General features: G+C 56.2%; 8 protein-coding genes across 8 annotated transcripts; 2 read left to right on the top strand and 6 right to left on the bottom strand.

Moving 5' to 3' along the window:
- Positions 1 to 290: 290 nt before the first annotated feature.
- On the bottom strand, positions 291 to 1,552 carry BO70DRAFT_346059 (CRAL/TRIO domain protein; the record flags this gene model as incomplete). The annotated part of the gene is made up of 2 exons (XM_025541522.1): positions 660 to 1,552; positions 291 to 610 (listed from the first exon to the last, which is right to left on the bottom strand). The coding sequence occupies exons 1-2, from the start codon at positions 1,489 to 1,491 to the stop codon at positions 291 to 293; spliced, it is 1,152 nt and encodes a 383-aa protein (XP_025394758.1). The 5' UTR covers positions 1,492 to 1,552.
- Positions 1,553 to 1,881: 329 nt separating this feature from the next.
- BO70DRAFT_324376 (DNA-directed DNA polymerase alpha subunit POL12) lies at positions 1,882 to 4,135 on the top strand. Its single transcript, XM_025540616.1, has 4 exons — positions 1,882 to 2,255; positions 2,321 to 2,488; positions 2,533 to 3,832; positions 3,903 to 4,135. The coding sequence occupies exons 1-4, from the start codon at positions 1,930 to 1,932 to the stop codon at positions 4,074 to 4,076; spliced, it is 1,968 nt and encodes a 655-aa protein (XP_025394757.1). The 5' UTR covers positions 1,882 to 1,929; the 3' UTR covers positions 4,077 to 4,135.
- An 81-nt stretch (positions 4,136 to 4,216) lies between these two features.
- On the bottom strand, positions 4,217 to 5,026 carry BO70DRAFT_400911 (Apc13 domain protein; the record flags this gene model as incomplete). The annotated part of the gene is made up of 2 exons (XM_025546958.1): positions 4,217 to 4,270; positions 4,760 to 5,026. 2 exons carry the CDS (start codon positions 5,024 to 5,026, stop codon positions 4,217 to 4,219), a joined length of 321 nt encoding a protein of 106 aa, XP_025394756.1.
- A 376-nt stretch (positions 5,027 to 5,402) lies between these two features.
- BO70DRAFT_366593 (translation initiation factor eIF2B subunit delta) lies at positions 5,403 to 7,627 on the bottom strand. The gene is made up of 2 exons (XM_025544373.1): positions 6,688 to 7,627; positions 5,403 to 6,555 (listed from the first exon to the last, which is right to left on the bottom strand). Exons 1-2 carry the CDS (start codon positions 7,576 to 7,578, stop codon positions 5,575 to 5,577), a joined length of 1,872 nt encoding a protein of 623 aa, XP_025394755.1. The 5' UTR covers positions 7,579 to 7,627; the 3' UTR covers positions 5,403 to 5,574.
- Positions 7,628 to 8,062: 435 nt separating this feature from the next.
- On the bottom strand, positions 8,063 to 10,511 carry BO70DRAFT_346051 (kinesin-3 family protein uncB; the record flags this gene model as incomplete). Its single annotated transcript, XM_025541521.1, has 2 exons — positions 9,812 to 10,511; positions 8,063 to 9,744 (listed from the first exon to the last, which is right to left on the bottom strand). The coding sequence occupies exons 1-2, from the start codon at positions 10,179 to 10,181 to the stop codon at positions 8,063 to 8,065; spliced, it is 2,052 nt and encodes a 683-aa protein (XP_025394754.1). The 5' UTR covers positions 10,182 to 10,511.
- Positions 10,512 to 11,185: 674 nt separating this feature from the next.
- On the bottom strand, positions 11,186 to 11,386 carry BO70DRAFT_301814 (uncharacterized protein; the record flags this gene model as incomplete). Its single annotated transcript, XM_025539722.1, has 1 exon — positions 11,186 to 11,386. The coding sequence occupies one exon, from the start codon at positions 11,384 to 11,386 to the stop codon at positions 11,186 to 11,188; it is 201 nt and encodes a 66-aa protein (XP_025394753.1).
- Positions 11,387 to 12,913: 1,527 nt separating this feature from the next.
- BO70DRAFT_433212 (putative multidrug resistance-associated protein) lies at positions 12,914 to 18,105 on the top strand. Its single transcript, XM_025548394.1, has 12 exons — positions 12,914 to 13,228; positions 13,282 to 14,545; positions 14,599 to 15,338; positions 15,386 to 15,548; positions 15,600 to 15,944; positions 15,993 to 16,116; positions 16,162 to 16,233; positions 16,281 to 16,331; positions 16,381 to 16,445; positions 16,493 to 17,105; positions 17,154 to 17,618; positions 17,839 to 18,105. Exons 1-12 carry the CDS (start codon positions 13,013 to 13,015, stop codon positions 18,053 to 18,055), a joined length of 4,335 nt encoding a protein of 1,444 aa, XP_025394752.1. The 5' UTR covers positions 12,914 to 13,012; the 3' UTR covers positions 18,056 to 18,105.
- A 383-nt stretch (positions 18,106 to 18,488) lies between these two features.
- On the bottom strand, positions 18,489 to 19,968 carry BO70DRAFT_366589 (uncharacterized protein). The gene has a single exon (XM_025544372.1). The coding sequence runs from the start codon at positions 19,781 to 19,783 to the stop codon at positions 18,797 to 18,799; it is 987 nt and encodes a 328-aa protein (XP_025394751.1). The 5' UTR covers positions 19,784 to 19,968; the 3' UTR covers positions 18,489 to 18,796.
- Positions 19,969 to 21,116: the final 1,148 nt, after the last annotated feature.

Raw genomic sequence — 21,116 nt, 5'->3', positions numbered from 1 at the left:
GTGGCGGACTACGGGTCATAATTCAGCACAGGGAATGCTTTGATTTAAATGCCTATCGTGTATCTCAACTACCCACCCATAACGAAGTAAACCCGAGAAATAAAAATATATATGACAGACTCCACTGGAAGAGCCCCAATATAAAACAGACCGATCTATCAGGACCCGAGAATTATTCAACATGTTCTATACAGTATATCATCGCCATGCAACCGGAAGACGCTCGGAGGAAACTTCAAGAGGCGAATGATCAAGAAATGGACAAGCTATGTGCAAGTGCAAGTGAGAGCTCAGGCAGCAGGTTGCGACTCAGTCTGCGACAGACTCGGGCTGGTCCCGGTCTTCAGGTAGTTTTCCAACTCGCCAATGCGCTTTCCGCCCTGGATCCAGCGCTCCGTGTATGCAGCCCGGCGGTGGTCGGCGAGCTTGTTCAGCGTCGGCCAGTAGATCGAGTGCTCGTACCGGAACTCGACCTCGCCGCCCATGGACTTCATCAGTTGGCCGGGAGGGACGTGCAGACACAGGTCCTCGTTGAACTTGAGTTTCTGACGGGTCTGGGGGTCAATGAACGGGGTGATGATCTTGAAGAATCCCATGATCATAAAGGGCACTGATTGGTTAGAGACAGATCGCTTGGGATGCGGGGAGAGGTCGCTCACTGTTGATCACCAACGCCCGGCCCATGCGCTCGGGGTAGTGGTTCTGCAGGAAGCTGAGGGTTTGCTTGGCCTGGCCGATGCTGGCATTCTGACCCGACTTGGTCTCCTTGAAGTTGACGATCAGGGCCAGCGTCTCCTGGTCGGGGCCCATGAGGTCGATCACGCGCTCCAGCATGAAGACTAGATGCTGGATCTGCCGATCGCTCGTCTCCGTGTTCTGCTTCGACGGCAGGAGGTAGAGACACGGCCGGCCGTGGATGTCGTAGCCCAGGGTGACCTGCTTCCCGGTCTCGTTCTCAACGGAGATAAAGTCCGCGGTCAGTTTCTCGACCCCATACTCCCGGCGCCAGGTGATCGTGCGCTGCAGGCGCGCAACGGACTCGGCGACATTCCACTTGGTCGCGCGCAGGTACCGCAGCAGACACTCGCGGGTCAGGAACATGCGCTCGGTGTCGGTGAGGGGGGCGGTGGGGGCATTTTTGGCGGACGTGGTCGGGACGGAGGTCCATTCGGACACGGCAGTGAACACGTCCTTGTATTTCGCGTCCTGGTCGGGGGTGAGCTGGGGCGGCGGCGTGGGGTGGGCGGACTCCAGGGGACGGGGGAAGGGCTTCTGGATGAGGCCGTCGGCGGCGGACAATGGCAGCTCGAGCTCTCGTTCGATATCGTGTTCCTGGACCGGAGTGGGCTCGGCAGGTGTAGCAGTAGTCTCGGGAGATGCTTGGGCTTCAGTTGGGATCGAAGATGACGGGTCAGAAGTGGTCTGTGAGTTGTTGACAGCTGTAGCATTGTCGGCCGCAGAGGCAGCGGGGGGTTCTGAAGGAGCGCTCATGGTGTGGGAGGAGGGAGTGAAGGAGTGTGGATGGAGGAGGAAGTGTATGCTTGGAGCTCAAGGGATCGGAACTGATGAGAACGAGGCCCTGCTCCACGAGATGACAATTAGGCAATTGGGCAATCAGGGGGGGTCAGGCACGGCAATTTTGTTCCCGGGTGTGCTTTCGCGGCGGCAGGCCAAGATGGCCGGGCGCAACCTTGATCGACAGGCCCACCGATCGCCGGCCTGCACAATAATCATTAATCGCGAGGCCGTCGCAAATTACCATCTTGGTAGTGCGCGGTCCCTTCCGGAAGGCGGTGTGGCCGGGCGCGTCTCGCGTTCGCGTTCGCGTCGCCTCTCGACTGGATTATTGCCGGACATGCGGAGTGCGACTGACTGACTGAGGATCCCCTACAAACACCATCAAGTCTCCCCCCCACCGTCACCGTCACCATGGACGACACCGTCGCAGAGCTTAACGAGCTCTTCGCCGCCGCCGCCCCCGATGGCATCCCTAAGGATATCCTCGCGGAGCTGCAGTCAACCCTGCGCATCCACTCCATCTCCGCGCAGGAGCTGTTCTACAAATGGGAGTCCTACTGCCTGAAGATGGGCCCGGACGAGCTGAAGCTGGACCTGAGCACTGTGCGACTGTTCAAGAAAGATGTCCAGGATACACTTGAACGAGAATCCCGCGGCAGAGCTGGCAGACAGACGGAAAAACGGGTTGCACCCACGGCTACCCCGCGCGCTTCTGTGAAATCCGATGTCTTTGGCATGTAAGTCTATCTACGACTAGGAATACGGACAGGCGGACACGGACTGACTGACTCTACCCGGCTAGGCTGGACGGACTGACGCCGAATACCTCACGGAGCAACGCCGGATCAGCGAAGCGCAAAGCCGACTTTGCTTCGTCGCCTTCCATGTCCAAGATCGGAAGAACAGACCACACCGGGTCACCCATGGGCACAAAGACACCCGTGAGACTGACAAACGGTGATGGAGTACAGTAAGTACGCGCTGCGCAATGGAAGAACTAAACTGACAAGATAGATCCATCCCATTCTCAGAACGCGCCAACGCCGGCGAGACCATCGAGACCATCAACTCCCACCTTTCACAAGTCGAGACCCCGATGGCGCCGTACCCCGAGGCGCGCATACGACCCACAGCGAACACAGACCTGAAGAAATTCGGATACAAGCCGATGGCCATGCGCCTGTCGGAAGCGTCGGAGATCCTCGACGACCGCATCGACGAGTTCACGGCGTTGTTCCAGAAGCAGTACGAGACGGACGAGATCACATTCGGCAGCGCGGCGACGCAGAGCACCAGCGAGATCGTGGCGGTGGGACGCATCGCATCAGACAGCATGGAGGGCAAGCTCAACACGGCGTCGCTTGTACTTGAGACATCAAGACGGACCGGAGCCGGTCTCCGGGTTCCGTTGAACCTGGAATCAGTACCTTCAGCCAACTTTTTCCCTGGACAGATCGTCGCCCTGCGCGGCATCAACGCATCGGGCAACTACTTCTCAGTGAAGGAGATCCTCACCCCACCGCTCCTCCCGCCAGCGGCCTCATCAATCGTCAACCTCGAAACCATCAACCAGCGACTGGACGAAGCGGGCTCCGCGCCCCTGAACATCATCATCGCCTCCGGGCCCTACACAGCAGACGACAACCTCGAGTTCGAGCCGCTGCAAGAAATCTGCCGCAAGGCGGCGGAAAGCTACGCTGACAGCGTCATCCTGCTGGGCCCATTCCTGGACATCGAGCACCCCCTGCTGGCCTCGGGGGACTTCGACCTGCCGGAGATCAACGGACTGGACCCGGACACGGCGACACTGACGGCGGTGTTCCGGCACTGCATCACGGCGCCGCTGCAGCGGCTGGTAGCGGCGGTGCCAAGCATCACGATCGTGCTGGTGCCGTCAGTGCGCGACGCGGTCAGCAAGCACGTGTCGTGGCCGCAGGAACAGCTGCCCAAGAAGGAGCTGGGACTGCCGAAGCAGGTGCGCATGGTGTCGAACCCCGTGACGCTGTCGCTGAACGAGACCGTCATCGGCATGTGCTCGCACGACGTGCTGTACGAGCTGCGCCGCGAGGAGGTGCTGCACGGCAAGCCGCATGAGGGGAGTCTGCTGACGCGCCTGCCCAAGTACCTGATCGAGCAGCGGCACTTCCAGCCGATGTTCCCGTCATCAGCGCGCGAGATGTTGCCGCACACGGGCACGGAGAGCGGGCTGGCCACGGGGGCCATGGTGGACGTGAGCTACGCGAAGCTGGGCGAGTGGTGGAATGTGCGGCCGGACGTGCTGATCGTGCCGAGTATGCTGCCGCCGTTTGTCAAGGTATGAGCTCTATCTACAATACGCCACGCATCTATCAAGCAGTTCAAGGCGCCGTTGCTAACGAGAACAGGTCGTCGACAGCGTCACGGTGATCAACCCGGGGACGCTCTCCAAGCGCCGCGGGGCGGGGACGTATGCGCAGATGGCGGTCCACGCGCGGACGATAGCAGACGACGAGCGCGAGCAGAAGCAAGTCGGACACAAGCTGTACGAGCGGGCGCGGGTGGATATCACCCGGATATAAGAAGATACATAATGAGACGTAATGACTATATTGACAAGGGTATACCATACATACATAACCTGCCATAACTCCGTGAACCATCTTAAGAACTGTCCTGGGTATACCATCCCATACCATCCCATACTCCGAATAGCCCCATGCTAGCCCCCATCCCAGCCGTACCCTGTTATAAACCCGACCGACCCGTAGAGTGTCTGAGGGCTCTTCAGCCCTCAATCCTCCGTCGAGTATCCCCAATATCCCCCCTAAGTATCCCTCCCTATTACCCCCCCATCCAACAGTTCATATCACTCACTGCCCGCTCCCCATAACCAACCCCCCAGGCGACACAACATCACCCACTTCACTCAGCATCTCCCCCTTCAAGACCGAGAAAGGCACAAAAGGCCACCCCTACCTTAAACAAACCACCCTCCTCCCACCCATCCTGCCCCCCTCCCCCCTAACCGCAACAGCCACACCCCTCCTCCCCCTCCCCCGGCGCCCCCTCCAGACCCAAACCCAGGCCCAGGCCCAGCCCCAGTCCCAATCCCCCTCCCACCCCCCTCCCATCCCCCCCCACCCCCCACCCCTCCAAAAGCACTCCCATCTACCAGCCCCCCCAGCCCCAAATCCCTCCACACGGCCTCCCTCCCCCCCCTCATAGCCCTATTAATCCCAAACGCGGCATGCTGATCGGGCACCACATCATCCTCGTCCTCCGGGTTGGGCGGCTGATACTGCGGCAGGAGGTAGATTTCCTCGACGGGGAGGAACGAGGGCGTGCTTGTGGGGGAGGCGGAGAGGGTGTTGTGGCTCTGGGAGTGGGAGTGGGATGGGTGGGGGTGCGTGGTGCGTGGTGTGGTGTGGGGGTGCGTGGTGGAGGTGGTGCTGGTGGAGGAGGCGGAGGTGAGTGAGGTGTGTGGCCGCGTGAAGTCTTCGAAGTAGTCGGCTAGGCGGGGGTGGTGCATGTGGATTTGGGTGGGGGTGGAGTCTTTGCTCTGTTTTTTGGTCGGTGTTAGTTTGAGAGGGGAGAGAGTGAGTGGTGTTTGGATGGTTGTGAGGAGAGGGAGGAGGGAGGAGAGAGGGGAGTACCATTGTGATTGTGATTGTGATTGTGGTTGAGGTCTGGTTGTATGTGTATGTGTAGGTGTATTGTTCTGGAGTAGGTGGAGGGTACTGTTCTGGATTGGTAAAATATATTGTAGATTGAGTGTACCAGGAGGTGGTTATTATAGCGGAGTCAAGTGTGGTTTGTTGTCGGAGGAACTACGGCGTCACAAGAATAAACGTTAAGTTCGCGATAAGCAGATCAAATCGGCGCTTACCGCATCCGGAAATGCACACCACCACATCACCACAACCACATCACCACTACTAATACTCCATTAAAAGCAACTTTTAACCTCATCAATACAATACAGACATGCAAGCTAACCCGAAATTGCCCAGCCTCGCCCCAAACCACAAATATGAGATCATAGAAGAAGAAAAAGAAGAAGAAGAGACATCACATCGATTACAAGTTCGTACTCATGCGATGGACAATGGGCACCGCACTGGGCGGCAGACTGCCCATCTCCGTGACCACCATGTCGACGTACTCGGCCGGCGTGACATCGTACATGATGTTCAGCAGTTGCAGGTTGGCCGAGTCTTTCCAGTCCTTCAGCGGCGAGGACATGTTCTGCGACGCGGTGCTGGGCTCGACGGGCGGCGGCGCGGCCTTGCCCTTCTTCAACTCCACCGCGGGGGCCGCCGGATCGGGCAGGCCGGTCAGCTGCTGCACGGGTTCGGCGATAACCAGCTCGTCGGCGTCGGCGATCTCGTTGACGACGATGCTGTCTAGCGCCACGCGGTCGGTAAACTTGACCGTCTCGCAGCACACGATGACAGGGACCTCGACGCCGCCGGCGCGCTCCTTGGCCGACATGGCGACCAGCGCGGTGCCGACGCGCGAGTACAGCCGGCCGTTACTGGTCATGGCGTGCGCGCCCAGGAACACCTTGGTGGCGTCCTTGATGGCGTGGCTGATGCCGTTCATGAGCGAGTACTGCACGTCCAGCCCCGCGGTCGCGAGCGTGCGCGCCAGGTTCTTGCCCTCGAACAGCGGCCGCGAGTCGATGATCGACACCCGGAACTTCTTGCCCTGCTTGTGTGCCGTCAGGAGCGTCTGCTTGACGATCGAGCTGCCCGCAAACGTCACCACCACGTCGCCGTCCTGGATCTTCTGCGCTGCGCTGCCCGCAATCACCTGGTCCGCAACGGTGATCTTCTCGCGGATGAAGCTGTCGATGAAGTCGCTCAGCGTCGCCTTGGCGTCGGCTTCGGGCACGGACGGGTCGATAGAGGCGATGGCCAGCTTGAGTGCGCGGATGGCATTGCCCTGGCTGATGGACAGAGGGCGACACGTCGAGAGGTAGGTGATCTGGTGGGACAGGTGGGTGGTCAAGTGACGCGCGAGCGACGTGCCGAGGGGAGTGGTATAAGCTTCGATGACCTGCAGCGCATTAGCAGACATAACACAGGAAATGAAAAAGTAGACAAAAAGTAGACTGCGGACCCAACCAAGCACACACACACACACAATAGAGAAAAACACCTAAAAAAACCGTCATAGACATAGACATACCCTCTTAAAAGCCAACAACGTCGCCACACAGCGCGCACTGCTCCCACAAACCACATAATCCCTCATCTGCAAACCGAGAGCCAAAACGGCAGGGTGGACTTCCTTGCCGGCACCCGCCACCGTAGTCCTACGCTGCTGACCATACAGATGTCCAAAGACCGAGACATTCTTTTCCTCCTGCTTCTTCTTGACCTCCGCGGCGCTGGGCTGGCCCGACAACTGCGCGGAACCGCGGCGCGGGGCCTGCTTCTGTCCCTTCTGCTGCTGCTGCTGCGCGCCCGTAGTCGCGGCGGAGTCCTTCCCGCCGGCCCCAGGACCGGCGGCGCCCTTCTTCGCCGACGGGGTGCCGGGCGCACCACCAGCAGCACCGGGCTGTTCTCTGTCGGCGCGTTCGCGAGCCCGACGGGCGGCTTTTTCGGCCTTGGCCTTCTTCTTCAGTTCGGCGGGTGTGAGCGCTGCGCTGTCGGAAGAGCCGGCGGGGGCAGAAGAGGCGTTGTCTTTGGGTTTGGGGGCTTGCTTGGAGGATTGCTGCTTGGCGGGTTTGGAGGCTGAGGTGGAGGTGGAGGTGGATGGAGCTGAGGTTGACGGGGCGGCGCTGGGGGTCGTCGTCCCCTGGGACGGTTGGGGTTGTGAAGGCATGGTGGTGGTGGTTGTGGTGGTGGAAGGAGTGGTGGCAGTGGAGGAGGAGGAGGAGGAAGAGGTCGGTGTCGGAGTCGCGATGGAGGAATTGAAGGCCACTACTGAGAGAGGGGCATTGGCGACTTTTTCGGAGGTTGTGGGGGTGGCCCGTCGACTGGCCGGTTGACTCACAGCCACGCCCGCGATGATGCCATAAGCAGCAGCCCTACCGGCCTGCCACACCCCCCAGAGCCCCGACAGCAACTGGCCCATCAAAGTATGGATGTGAGTCTGGAGGATTCCGGGAGGAAGGCATGGGAGGCATGTGGGCAGTGAGAAAGGAGAGTTCGAGCAGCAGCCTCCTTTCTTTACATCTGCACTCTACTACTACTAGTACTCTCTAACCACATCCTGCCGAAGCGCTGTCATCATCAAGCCACTTCAGCGGCATGGGTTCCTGCATCGACTAATCATAAATGGTTCATGGGATTCGGGCATCAAACATCGTCAGGTGTCACTCGGTCATCCTACCATACAATCATGTCATCGTCCAGAAAAAAAAAGATGAGAAGGAAAAAAAAGATGAAAAAAAGAAGGCCAGTAAAGACAAGAAATCAAGCAGGGCCCGGTTCAACGGAGGTATCAGAACCAGCTACCCCAGGATATGTGCACCAATCAATCAATCAATCAAGCAAGCAATCAAGCCATCCATCCAACCAACCAACGCCGTAATTACAGAGAGCCACCTGCCGCCCGTCTATCGATTGTTTGCCCAAACATCCCCTAGTGCTCGCCGTCGCTTCCGCCCGTCCAGAGGCAAGCTGGGTCGAAATCGCTCATGATCCGTCGCCAGCTTGCGTTTGAACATGTTCAGGTCGTCCAGAAGGTTCTCCATGTGCGCCTGCATCTCCTGCGCCTCGAAATGACTGGAATCACTCTCGATCGTGTCCTCATCTTCCCAGATGAGGTCTGGCTCCGGCTCCGAATCCAGGTCCGACGGCGGCGACAGCGCACGGCTCTGCTTTCTGCACGTCAGGGAGCCGTCGCTCTCATCCACACTGAACCGGCTGTCTCGGCGCTTGGGCACAATCACCGGGGGAATCGGGTTCCGGATGCTATCCAGTGCCAGTTTCAAATGGTTGCGCATCGCCTCGTTCTCTGTTTGCAGCTGCCGGATCTTGCACTCGCTGACCATCTTGGTCTCCTCCATCAGCCGCTGAAGCTTCTCCACTTTCTGCTGGTACTCCTCGAGCCGTTCATTCTGGTTCTCGTTCTCCCGCCGATTGGCCGTCGCCAAGCTGACGCTCAGCTGCAGCGTGCGGATCGTCTCCGCCATCTCCGCGATCTGCTTGTCCCGTTCCGCAGCGGAGAGGTGGTCCTGGTTGACCCGAGCCCGCGTGCGGATGCGCTTGGCTTGGTCCGCGTATCGAAGGGTCGAGAGCGTCTCGTCGTAGTCGCTGGGGGAAATGCACGCGATCATCGCTGTCTTTGAGTTGCCGCCCAGACTATCCTTCAACAGCCAGGTGAGGATGGAATCGCGATACGGAACGACATCTTTAACCTTGCGTTTGCCCGGGCGTCCAGGCTTGGGATCGGCAAGTGCGGCGATAACGCGACCCAGTGTTGTCAGGGACTTGTTGATATTGGAGCCCTCGCGCAGTCGCTGGCCCGTCGCTTCAGTGGACTTGGCTCGTTCGGATCCCGCCAGATCAACCAGACGGATGCGTGCGGTGCGTTCGGTGGTTTCATCAGTCGAAAGGTCGTGATGGATCTGCTTGAGCGTGATCGTAAAGACCGCGTGGGATCGGGACGACGTGTCGTTCATCTTGGTGCTGGCCACTGTGCGGGACATGTCGCCTTTGCGCATGAACTTCATGATCTCATCGTAGCTCTTCGCCGTCACCTCCGTCAGGTCCTTGACGTACGGTCCCTCCAAGGGCGACTCGCGGATGCGGAGATAATGCGGAGGGTCGGTCCGGGGCACCAGGAGATCGCGCACATGTTCGTTATAGACCTCGAAGTAGGAGACGCGGACATTGAAGCTGACGTTGGGGGTTTCGGCGGTTTCGATGCGCTGGAACAGATCTTCGCAGGTCCGGGGAATCAATCCGGGCTGGTCGGCCGTGCCCATCATGGTGTAACTCTTGCCGGAGCCGGTCTGTCCGTAGGCAAAGATGCAGGTATGGTATCCCTCAAAGTTGTGATCCAGAAACTCCTCCCCCAAACAGTTGTATACATCTTCCTGGTGGGCATAGTGGCCGTCCTTTTCGTTATGGGACCAGAAGGAATTGTCGAAGATGAAGGACTTATCTTCCAGGACCTTTCCACGCGCCTGCGATTTGGGCTTGCCCTCGTCTTCCGGGTTCTGGGGCGCCCTCAGCCTGGTCATCTGGGTGTGCGGGTCCATGCTGATCAGGCACTTGGCCTTACGGTCGATCTCTATCATGCGGAAGATGGGGATCGCAATTAGCCTCTACCTGACGCTGCCTTCACCAGCCACACTTACCTCTAGGCAGGAACTTCCTGACCCGAACGACCACCCGCACATTGCCGCCGCCGCCGGCAGAGGGACTGGAGACGCCATCGGCGCGGTGGGTCGCGATGGCCACGCTCTCACGGGCGCGCAACGACGGGCTGGACGCGGTCGACCGCATAGACGCTGCGGAGGCGGTCATCGAGAGGGCGGACGGGCTAGTGATGCCAGTGATGGCGGAGGCCCCCGAGGACGAGGCGGAGGACTGGGAGCCCGGACCGGCGAGGTGACCGATGTGGTGGTAGAAGCGGGGGTCCAGGGACATCTCGGGGCCGTAATCCCTCAAAAACTGCATACACTGAGTGAGGTGCTCGCGCTGGCGTTGAAGTAGGCAATGGTACATACAGGCAACTGTACCACTGCGGGCAAGGACCGAGGGGCGGAGATAGATGGGTATCCGGGGGGATCACAACGTGGGTATATGGGTCGTGGCTGCTGGGTTAGTGGACCCAGAACGGGGCGTGGTGGTGGTGCCTTCCAGTTCCCTGGGGGGCTGGGGGGACGAGCAACAGGAGGGTATACACAATGCTATGTACTTGCGCGGACCGCCCGTCTGCAAGGCAATTGACGTGCGGCACTAAACAACGGGGAGGTTCACCATCGACATGGGGTAAACAGTGGGTTCGAGAGCGTCTGCTATGGAAGGTGAAAGAGAGAAACATGCAGGAAGGGGCAGCAAGGAGTCGGGAGACAGCAGCCCCTGTCTGGGAAGACGCGGAAGAGGCCAGACGGAAGAAACAGCGGTCGGGGAGAGCCAGAAGCGAAGACCGGGGGGAGAGATCGCGAATCTGGGAATCTGGAGTTTCGGCGATGATTCCATCGCAGCGCGAGTTTGGGGATTGCCCGATCCGGCATGTGGGCGGCCTGAGGCAGGGGCCGGCCCAGCGTTGCCATGGCGATCCTCAGGCCCCTCCACCCTCCGTACTACTCCGTACACTAGATACCCCGAACGACCACTAGATAATGCCACTAAGACTCCTTAGCGGAGGGAGGGTCGATGGATGCTCCTACAAACGCCTCTAGTATGCACCAGAGACAACACAGACTGCCGACCATGCAAGGGTGGGGAGTATGCACACAATCTGATTGTTTTTTGTTGGCCCAGCGGTCAAGGAGTGAACCCCGGGAGATTAATCCACGATCCCCATGCCTGTGCGCACTAGTAGTTACATGTCTCATGTCTCGTTCCCATGTCTCAACACCACGATCCAGATCTGACAGACCAATATTCTTCAGCTCTTGTCCAGCAAAGAGTGACTGACAACATTCAAGTGGACGACGGTTCATCACGACCATACTCTCGCCTGCCAGAGGTGTCCTGCATCTTGGTCCACGGCAGCGATGCCACTAGTCAAAGTCTTCGGTGGCAGCCTCGAACATGTCACCCTCATCGCGACCACCTTTCGTGCCCTTTCCCATTCTCTCGCCGTCCACAAACGAGATGGGGTCGGGGACCGGGTTGCCGTCCTTGTCCACGGTGGTCTCGAACATCTCCTCCGGACTCCAGTTTTCGGTGGGGTCCTTCTTGGTGCTCGAAGTCGTGGGCATCTTGTCTTTGGCAGTCTGAGCCAGACGCGCGGCGGGATTGGATCTTGAGGACTGCATGGTGCACTGTGCTTCTGTGACCGATTAGTTTCCAATCCGTCTGAGGATGCAGGGTATCGTGCGGCATTCGACCCCCTCCCCCTTTGCCCTGCACCGTAGCCCAGCCAAGCCGCAAAGCGTACCAACTGATAGGTCTGTTGCTTGGTGTGACTTGTAGTATGTTACATTCAGATTGACATCTGGGGTGATGGTTCAGAAACTGGGCTGGGGGCGCAGGCCTTATATAAAGCCGGCTGAGGGGGGGTGGCGTTGATGATGAGATGATGACGCCGGGACTCAACGTAATCTAGACAGCCGCCCCATGCGGGTCTTTCTCCGCGTAGCGAGACCATTGAAGCTGGGGCCGCTGATGCTTCGATGCGGGGGAGAAGGATGTGATTGCCTGGACACGAGTTGGTGAGGTCATTCCAGCGGCGAGGCTGGGGGGATTGGTTGGACCGTCCAGCTGTCATCCAAAAGTACGGGTCCCGGTTCCCATGACAGGTCGATCCATGGTGACGCGCGCGTGCTTTCGGAATGGAGTTGGGGTCAAGGCAGTCACAGTGCTAGTTGGTGCTATTGTTTATCTAGCCAGTCCCGTAGAAGCCATACTGCTCGATGGCCACAGCTCCAGCCTTCTCCTTATCCGTGCGGGGATCCCGGTTGCGCATCAAATAAAGAAGAAGAGCGGGTTGGAATTATTGAAAGTATTGAAAGTTCTGAAAGTCCTGGGATTCGAGAAAGGGAACAACCGTCCTTCCATGAGGGATGTTGTTTGGAGTATTCAACGAGAAGGTGAGTTGGGCGTGGGCGGGGGAGCGGGGGCGGGGAGGCGGGGGGGCGGTCACCGTCAACACGCAACAACTGAACTACAATATCATACTATTCATCCGACCCTCGAGCGGGCAGGACGCAGACGAGGTGGCCTAGTATGCTAAAATCTTGTTTGACCACGCTAAATGCTTTCCGACTGGGCTCGGTTGACCAAGTTCTGACTTACTTTAAAATATATAGTATATATGTAACTGAAGGGATGATATCCGCGAGATATGCATACTTACTTACAAGGGTGAAGCCCATCTTCTCCCGGGTGTACTTGAGTATATATATGGGATTCTAGGGGTCCGCAGGTAACTGCGGGTAATGTTAGTCTTTAGTAGTTTGGCTCAGTGGCAACAACTCCCCTAGGTTGCTGTCTTACAGTCGGAGACAACAACATGACCTCTCGAGCGGGGAAGGCGAGCTTCACCCCCACCCCATTGTTGTTCCCCCCAACGAACTCTTCCATCGTCAATCGCCTTCTTTGCCTTCCCGAAAAGAGCCAGACTCATCGAACCCACCGCAGGACCACATGGCAGGTGTCTTATCGAGAGCTGCTCCGTCGGGGCTCCCGGCCCATGCCCGGATTCGTCGCTAGCTCCTGGTCACGCCGAATCACACCTTCCGGGCTAATCTGACAAGCATCCTTCTGGATCACTATCACCTTTAAGCCGCAGAGCCGGCTGCCTGCTGCCTGAGCTATTAAAGTCATGGCAGCCTCGTATTGCTTGCGGGGTGACTCATGTGTCGACGGCTTGACGGCTTGACACCATGAACGCTTCTATGTGCCCGAGCAACGGGGACGGTCAATTTGGACCGCAGATCAACGTCGCTTGTCGCCCCTTCGATTTCACCTTGTTTTTCGAAGACGTCTTCTTTGGTATCCTACCCTCTGCAGTCTTCCTGCTCCTGCTGCTGCCGCGATTCGAGATCCTGCGCCGTTCTCCGGTGAAGCTGAAGTCGGTTCAGCTGGCCATCTATAAACTGGTAGGAGGTCCCTGACATGGAAAATGGATGGTCAATAATAATAACCGGGATAGAGTATCCTAGTGGTTCTATTCGTCTTGCAGATCGTGTTCACAGTCTATCAGATCCGGACCGCGGCACTGCACACCAGCGTTTCAACCCCATCGGCTGTGTTAGGTCTGACGGCAACCCTCGCAGCAGTCATCCTCTCCTTCTTCGAGGACCAACGATTGATCAAACCGTCCGATACTCTGATCCTATACTTCTCCGCATTGAGCCTTTTGTATATTCCACGACTACGCACACTGTGGCAGATTCCATCAATCGCTGTCCCCCGAGGGCTCTTCACTGCCATATATGTTGTCATAGTGTTGGCTGTGGTTTTTGAATCTGCCAGAAAAACAAATCTGCTCCGTCCGTTGTACAAAGATGTGACTGTCGAGCAGATCTACGGCTTTTGGGGCCGGAATTTCTTCCTCTGGGTGTTTCCGTTGTTTCGAAATGCCTATACGCATGTCATTGGGGTAGATGATTTACCCGACATCGACTCCTGTTTAAAGGGTGATTGCGCAGAGGCACAGATTATACAAGCCTGGAACAAGACGCATGGCAAACATCGACTGATCAAGGCAACATTTAGAGCTTACTACGGGCCTTTCCTCTCTGCTATCCTACCGCGGCTTTTACTCGCAGGCTTCACTTTCTGTCAACCGTTCCTCATTTCCGCGACGATCGATTATGTCGATGCACCAACGACTCCAGAAAGCAAACGATATGGGCGGGCCTTGGTGGGAGGGTATGCACTGGTATACGCCGGAATGGGAATCTCCACGGCGGTATATTACCGCCAGGTCAACCGCATGTCAACCGTAGTACGCTCTGGCTTTGTGGCGATGATTTACGAACAGACTATTGCACTTAAGACATCCGGTTCCGACAAGGCCGAAGCTGTGACGCTGATGGGGACTGATATGGAGCGCATCCTTTCAAGCACAAGGATACTGCATGAGACATGGGCATCCATCGTATCGGTTGGTGTGGCCATCTGGCTATTGGAGCTTCAAGTTTCCATTGCTTGTATCATGCCGGCAATAATTGCGGTGGCTTGTGTGTTGGGAACAACGCCAATTTCCACCAGATATGGGCGTGCCCAGGCAGCCTGGGTAAAGCAGGTTCAGAAACGTCTTTCCATCACCTCGACCATGCTGAAGGACATGAAGGCGGTAAAAATGCTGGGACTTGAAACGGTCTTATCCGAAGTGATCACAACCTACAGAAAGTCTGAGCTAGGAATCTCCAAGCGATACCGAAAGCTTCTAGTGGTAATTATAGCTCTATGTAAGGAGGTCCTGAGCACTATCAAAGCATGTAGCTGACTGATCATGACATAGCAAACGTGCCTCTGGACTTTGCACCCTACGCGGTATTCCTGGTCTATACAATTATTGCATTGGTTCGGAAGGACCAAACGCTTCTAACGACGCAGGCATTTACCACAGTGTCCTTGGTTTCGATTCTTACATCTCCGTTGTTAACATTCGTTCAGGCGCTACCTCAGCTCACACAATCGATGGGTTGTTTCGAACGGATTCAGGACTACCTCCTGAGAGAGAGGTCAAGTGAGCTTCTGCCACAGAATAATTCGCCTAAGATATCGCTGGATGGGACTGAACTGGCTGTGCTGTCGAAGCCGGAAAAACAGTACGAGTCTCCGCTGTCGCGTGAATCTTTCGCATCATTCCAAGATGCGAGTATCTCCTGGGCACTCGGCAGTGACTCTGTTCTCCGCGATTTGACATTGGCACTTCCCGTGAACAGAATTACAATGCTAGTTGGCCCAGTTGGATGTGGGAAAACAGCTCTTCTTGAGAGTATCATGGGTCGGATGCATACCAACAGCGGCTATATGCACTGCTCACAGTCACCCGCGTACTGCCCACAAACTCCATGGATTATGGATGCTCCAGTAGGGTTTAACATTACAGGCGGAGCAGAGCTCGATCAAAAATGGTACGACTACACGATCTCGGCATGCGCGCTCACCGACGATTTGGACAATCTCCCAGGAAGGGACATGTACCTGGCTGGGAGCAACGGTGTCTCTCTCAGTGGAGGGCAGAAACAGAGAGTGGTGAGTATAGTTCTGTGCTTATCTTTGCGCTCCACTAACAGAACCAGGCTCTTGCGCGGGCAGTCTACTCTCGCCTTCCCTACATTGTTCTCGACGATGTATTCAGTGGACTCGACTCTCATAGTATTCACAAGATCAGTGAGAGTCTGTTTGGACGTAATGGATATTTCCGAAGGACCAACAAAACAGTTGTTCTGGCAACCCACAGTCGTACGTATTCCCACATTGTCTGTAGGCTAGGTGTGCGCTGACAAGTCTCAGAATTTCTCCTTCCTTATGCCGACGAGATCGTTCTTCTGAATGACGGTAGAAAGGTGGATCAAGGCGCCTTCCCGGAATTTGTAATGCGGCATCCTGAGTACACTCAAACGAAGATTATGGACGAGGAGGTATCGGCTAGTGAAGTAGAGGAGGTTGCGAGAGAAGCGACACCAAAATCTTACATGAACGCCAAGGTCGATGACTCCCGTGATGTAGAGAAGGACTTCACGCGACGGGATGGAAGCTGGTCGGTATACAGCTATTATTTCCAAAAGGCAGGATATGTCATCGTTGCGATGTTCGTGGCGTCTGCTCTTGCCAACGGATTCACCTCTCAATTTTCCTGTATGATCGATTCTTTCCTGATTCTGACTACGCTAACAATTCTGCTAGCTATCTGGTTGCAGTGGTGGTCTGATGCAAACGACAAAAGCCCGAATAGCGACACCGGGAAGTATATCGGAGTGTATACCCTTATCGTCGTGGCCTCGATGCTTACCCTTATATCCGCCTGCTGGTAAGTTTTAAACCAAAGAAAAAAGGCAAATCTAATAGTACACAGGCTCTTGATCATCGATATCGTCGGTAACACTGCTCTGGGTCTTCATACAGATCTTTTGGAAGCAACCCTTGGGTAAGAGCCATTATTTCCTAATTCAAACCTTTGCTGACGTTTTCCAGTGCCCCTTTCAGGTTCTTCCAGCAGACAGACACTGGCTCTATCGTCAACAGGTATGCGAGACATACATCCTGGAAGATCACAATACTGAGAAAAATACAGGTTCAGCCAAGACATGGAATTGATCGATTTTTCGCTGCCGATAATGGCCCTGAACGTTGCGGAAGGCAAGATTCCCTCATTAACTAACACAATCCACTTCTAACAAACCTAGGTGTCTCCTCCGGAGTCGTCAGCATCATAATTCTCTGCGTTATCGGTCAGTGTATTACCATCACTGTTCCATTCATGTTCCTCGCCCTGTGGGCAATCCAGCGCGGCTATCTTCGCACATCTCGCCAAGTGCGACTGCTGGACATCGAAGCCAAAGCGCCGCTGTACACCCACTTCCAGGAGACTGTCAGCGGCATTTCCGTGATTCAGGCATTTCAGTGGCAGAGACACTTCCATGAGCAATGCATCAACAAACTGAACCTGTCTCAAAAACCATTCTACATGCTCTACTGCATCAGACAGGGACTGAAGCTCGCCCTGGACCTAATAGTCGCCATCTTCGCAGTGATTCTCGTGGCTATTGTCATCAATCTGAAAGACAAGTTCAGCGCGGGAGCCGTCGGTGTGGCTCTCACCTTGATCCTGACATTCAGCCAAAACCTGAACAACACCATCGAGTGCTGGACGTCAATGGAGGTATCTATTGGGGCGGTATCCCGCGTGCAACGGTTTGTCGAAGAGACGCCATCCGAAGAGACAAACACTTCTTCTTATTCTGAAGTGAAACTCTCACACGGTGCTATCAATTTCTCCAACGTCACCGCAGGATACAAGTAAGCCCCCCCTCTCTCATTTCACACACTCATTTAATGTCCATGCAGCCCCGAGGCCCCCTCCGATGCCATCCTCAAAAACCTCAGCCTCACCATCCAACCAGGCGAGAGACTCGCGATCTGCGGCCCCTCGGGCAGCGGCAAGACCTCGCTCATAATGACCCTCCTCAGCATGATGGGCATCCACAACGGCCAAGTCACCATTGACGGAGCCGACATCGCCAACATGAGACCCACGACCCTCCGGTCCCAAATCAACGTGATCCCCCAGGACCCATTCTTCATGCCTGGAACGCTGCGCTTCAACCTTGATCCAAAGAGCCTCCTCCCAGACGAACATCTCATATCCGCCATCCAGAAAGTCGGTCTCTGGACCCGCGTCACCGCCGACGGCGGCCTCGATGTCCACGTCGACTCCCTGGACTGGTCCTACGGCGAGAAACAACTGCTTGCGCTGGCGAGAGCGTTGGTCGTGGATAGTCCGATTTTGATTCTCGATGAAGCGACGAGCAGGTATATACCCACCCCCGCTCCTATCCTGTGCTTTTCTCCCACCCCTAGCTCCCACCTTCCCATTGTCCCCCCCCTGTTCAGTTGCATCATTCTACCTACCTATCACCTACCACCTACCCCCTACCATTTAACCCCAATCCCCTCCCCTCCGCTGCCCTAGTCCAAATCTACACCCACCCACCGCCCACAAACAGAAGCTAGTACTAATAATCCAAAAAAGCGTCGACCACGAAACCGAATCCCTCATGTACGACATCATCGCAAAAGAATGTCCGACGCAGACGGTCCTCGCAGTCGTGCATCGCCTCGACCACATCCACCGCTTCGATCGCGTGGCGGTCCTGGAGGCCGGCGAGCTGGTGGAGGTTGATCAGCCTGCGGTTCTGCTGGGTAGAGAGTCGGCGTTTAGGAGGTTGTATTTGGCTTTGAAGAAGTAAGAGTTTTTTTTTTTATCTATTGTTGTAATTATGCTGGAATTTGGATGGCGAGGAATGGAGGGGAAGGGGGGATAAGGGGGCGAGGGGGTGAATATAGAATATAGAATGAAGCATGAAGCATCTCATTCTGATTGGTTGTTTCTATGTTGTTTGTTGTTGGTGGTGGTGGTGGTGACCGGGTCTATCTATCCAATCATACCTCATATGCACCTACACTATCTGAATCGCAACAACGAACCAACCAACCTATAACAATCAAAAGCTTATAGTTCAATATATCCAACGCCCTTGACATGCAATATAAGATAAAATAACCATGTAGGCAAAAGCCGATTGTCCTACTGACACTGTCTATAAACCTTGCAAGAGCTAAAAGCTAAAAGCTAAAAAGCCAAGTACTGATGTAGGTATGGTAACATCAACTACGGATGACCTGGTATCTTAAAAGACAAGCGCGAAGAACGCTGAACTGCAGCGCAAATAAAAGGGGAAAGAGAAAAAAATTGATCCCCATAAACAAGGAAAGAAAGAAGGAGAAGGCAGGGAAAAGAGAACAAGAAAGGAAGCAGATTGACAGATGAACGTATGAAGCAGGTAACCCCGATGCAAAAAAAATACCCGTCCATCCATTCCACGCCTGCGACGCCAAGTAAGCCAGCATAACGCCATGAACCCGACCCAGAATGGAGACCATGATAGCATAGCATATAGAAAGACGAAGAAAAGAAGAAGGGGGCAAGTCTACTTATGCCCGAAAAGCTTCACCCGATAGAGACAAGTATGCGGTCCGCCATAGTTTGAAGTAACCCTGAAGACGACATGATTGACCCTCAATTTCGGGTCATCGATAACAGCATCCAGGACAAAGCGCTGGACGTGGTGCGCGCCATCAAGATCGTAGGTCCATTTGCCGACGCGGTAGAAGGTCGGGGGCAGGAACGGGTCATTGGAGTACGCGCTCTCCGGATCATGGGGGAATGCGTATCGGAGGGCGTGCATGATGGCTTCGTGGATGGAGAACCGCTCGGAGGAGGGGAAGATTTTGGCACGGGCGAGGAAGGCGAGGGCGCGGCCGTGGATGCCTTTTGGGGGGGGATCGAGATCGACGAGCTTGAATTGGGCCCAGAGTTCCATGTCCCTGGGGGCGACTTCGGGGGAGAGTGTGGCGTGCTTGGGCATGTGTTCAACGACGACTTCTTCGGGGACGATATCGTGGCCGAGGACGACAGATAACTGGGTCATGCCGCTGTGGAAGTGGGGGGCGCCGCACCACGAGTCGCCGAAGTCCTCCCAGGAGGAGAGAGCGGCGAGATGAGGCTGTGGCATTTGAGGTCCGGGGTCCGAGGTCCATAATTTTCTCACTCTGTAGAACCAGGTTTGGGAGACGGTAAGGTTGGACTCGATGGTTGGGCTGGAGAAGTAGGGATCGATAACCACACGGAGGCCTCGAGTTAGGAAGTTGGTCTTCCGGACGACTGGAGCTTCGAATGGTCTTCTGGCCGGCGCTTCTATGACGGTGGTGGGCGCAGCGCGCACGTCGGATTTGACCTGCTTCACGTCTTTTGCGAGTGATGAAACCTGCACGCCCAGGCGGGAAAGCTGGTCGGTGAGGCTCGATATTTCGACCATGTTGGTGTCGTTCATGGGGACGTATTGAACTGGTCTGCGTAGGGAGGAAAGATCGGTGTATGCAACGAGAGAGAAGACGGCCGCGGCCAGGGATACCATGGTGAAGATGCGGGCTGCTGTGTATTTTGTTGGAAGGAGTTCAAAGAGTCCCGCGATTGGAGAGCGGGTCTCAAGCGGAGTGCGTGATCGCCCACGGCTTGGTTTTGACGCTGCAACTTGTGGCGATGGAGGCTGTACCCGGGTCTCGGGGATTATTGTTTTTGTTGGCGCCGATTGCTTGACGGGGGACTTTTTGGCGGAAGCTGGCTCGGGTGGCGGCGAAAAGTCCGGCGTAGCTTCCATCTGGAAGTCTGCGTAGCTCGGCTCCGGAGAGAGCTCCGGAGAGGGTGAGTGCTGTTGAAGTCTGGAGTCCGGCTCCTCTTCTTCGTCGATGGTATCGTTGCCAAAAGCCCGGCCGGAAAACCGACGAGGGGGCGCCTTGATGCTCTTTCCATCAGACAGGGTGCGTCGAAGACTGTCGTCGTGAATGTCTCGTTCGACCGAGTATGAATAATTTGACTCGTTGTCGACCTGAGGCGAGCTCCCTACCGGCTGTTCGCCATGCGTGTTAGGGCCGAGGCGCGTCATCGGCGACGGATACAGATCGTCTGCGGATACATGTGGATATCTAGGCTTGGGAACGGAAACCGCGCTTGACGAAGAAAGGCTATGCGCAACAGGAGGCGTAGGGGTGGCAGTGGAACGGCCGTTGCGGGAGTTTCCCCGGACCGGGCTGGGGGTTTGCGTGGCTTCGCGCAGGTTATCAAACAGCTGCAACTGATCCGGAGTGGGTTCACGCATGCGCCGAACTGGCGACACGCCCACCGAAGAAGTCCTTCGTCGGTCACTGGTGCCTTCGGTCTCTTTCATTTCGCGATCCTTAGCAACTTCGATCCCGTGGTCGATCGTCCCGGCCATCGCTTCCAGGTCCATCTCGGGGTGCACGGTCAGCTCCCGCGGAAGAAGCGGCGTGTCTGTCGATCCATAGGCAAACGAATGCTTGACGGGGATGTCTGGCAGAGCCTGGGTCCTTTTCGTCGCACCGAACCTGGCCGGTGCTGCTCCGGAGGCTTTGTTGGAGCGAGGGGTCGTGCCACTGCGCCGGACGGAGCCCCGCTTAGGAGGCATTGGCGTGTAGTGTTTAGAAGATGGGCGTCTGAGTGATCAGGTCAGCTGGCGTCTCAAGGCGGATGCTTGCATGGCGAGGAAGACTGGAAGGTGCTGGAGCACACGCAAGTCGAGCTGTTCTACTCACAAAGAAGGAAGCGGCAGCCTCAGGCAGACGCGCGAGGATCGTCGGGGTTGGTTGTATACGGAGATAGCAGGCAAATAAACTAAAAGCTAGGCCTGCTGTTCCGGACGAAAGGCGGATCGGGGAATATAAGTTGATGGT

Source organism: Aspergillus heteromorphus, assembly GCF_003184545.1.
Source record: "Aspergillus heteromorphus CBS 117.55 chromosome Unknown BO70scaffold_47, whole genome shotgun sequence".
Lineage (NCBI taxonomy): Eukaryota > Fungi > Ascomycota > Eurotiomycetes > Eurotiales > Aspergillaceae > Aspergillus > Aspergillus heteromorphus.
Note: the sequence above shows the minus strand (reverse complement) of the source record. Positions and strands in the feature narration are given on the sequence as shown.

Excerpts from the sequence above, each read along its gene's own strand:
- BO70DRAFT_433212 (XM_025548394.1), top strand. The coding sequence starts at position 13,013 with ATGAACGCTTCTATGTGCCCGAGCAACGGGGACGGTCAATTTGGACCG. Across the intron at positions 14,546-14,598 it reads AGTGGTAATTATAGCTCTAT|CAAACGTGCCTCTGGACTTT; the intron begins GTAAGGAGGTCC and ends ATCATGACATAG. Across the intron at positions 16,117-16,161 it reads ACCCTTATATCCGCCTGCTG|GCTCTTGATCATCGATATCG; the intron begins GTAAGTTTTAAA and ends AATAGTACACAG.
- BO70DRAFT_366593 (XM_025544373.1), bottom strand. The coding sequence starts at position 7,578 with ATGGGCCAGTTGCTGTCGGGGCTCTGGGGGGTGTGGCAGGCCGGTAGG. Across the intron at positions 6,556-6,687 it reads CGTTGTTGGCTTTTAAGAGG|GTCATCGAAGCTTATACCAC; the intron begins GTATGTCTATGT and ends AATGCGCTGCAG.
- BO70DRAFT_366589 (XM_025544372.1), bottom strand. The coding sequence starts at position 19,783 with ATGGTATCCCTGGCCGCGGCCGTCTTCTCTCTCGTTGCATACACCGAT.
- BO70DRAFT_324376 (XM_025540616.1), top strand. The coding sequence starts at position 1,930 with ATGGACGACACCGTCGCAGAGCTTAACGAGCTCTTCGCCGCCGCCGCC. Across the intron at positions 2,489-2,532 it reads ACAAACGGTGATGGAGTACA|ATCCATCCCATTCTCAGAAC; the intron begins GTAAGTACGCGC and ends CTGACAAGATAG. Across the intron at positions 3,833-3,902 it reads TGCTGCCGCCGTTTGTCAAG|GTCGTCGACAGCGTCACGGT; the intron begins GTATGAGCTCTA and ends TAACGAGAACAG.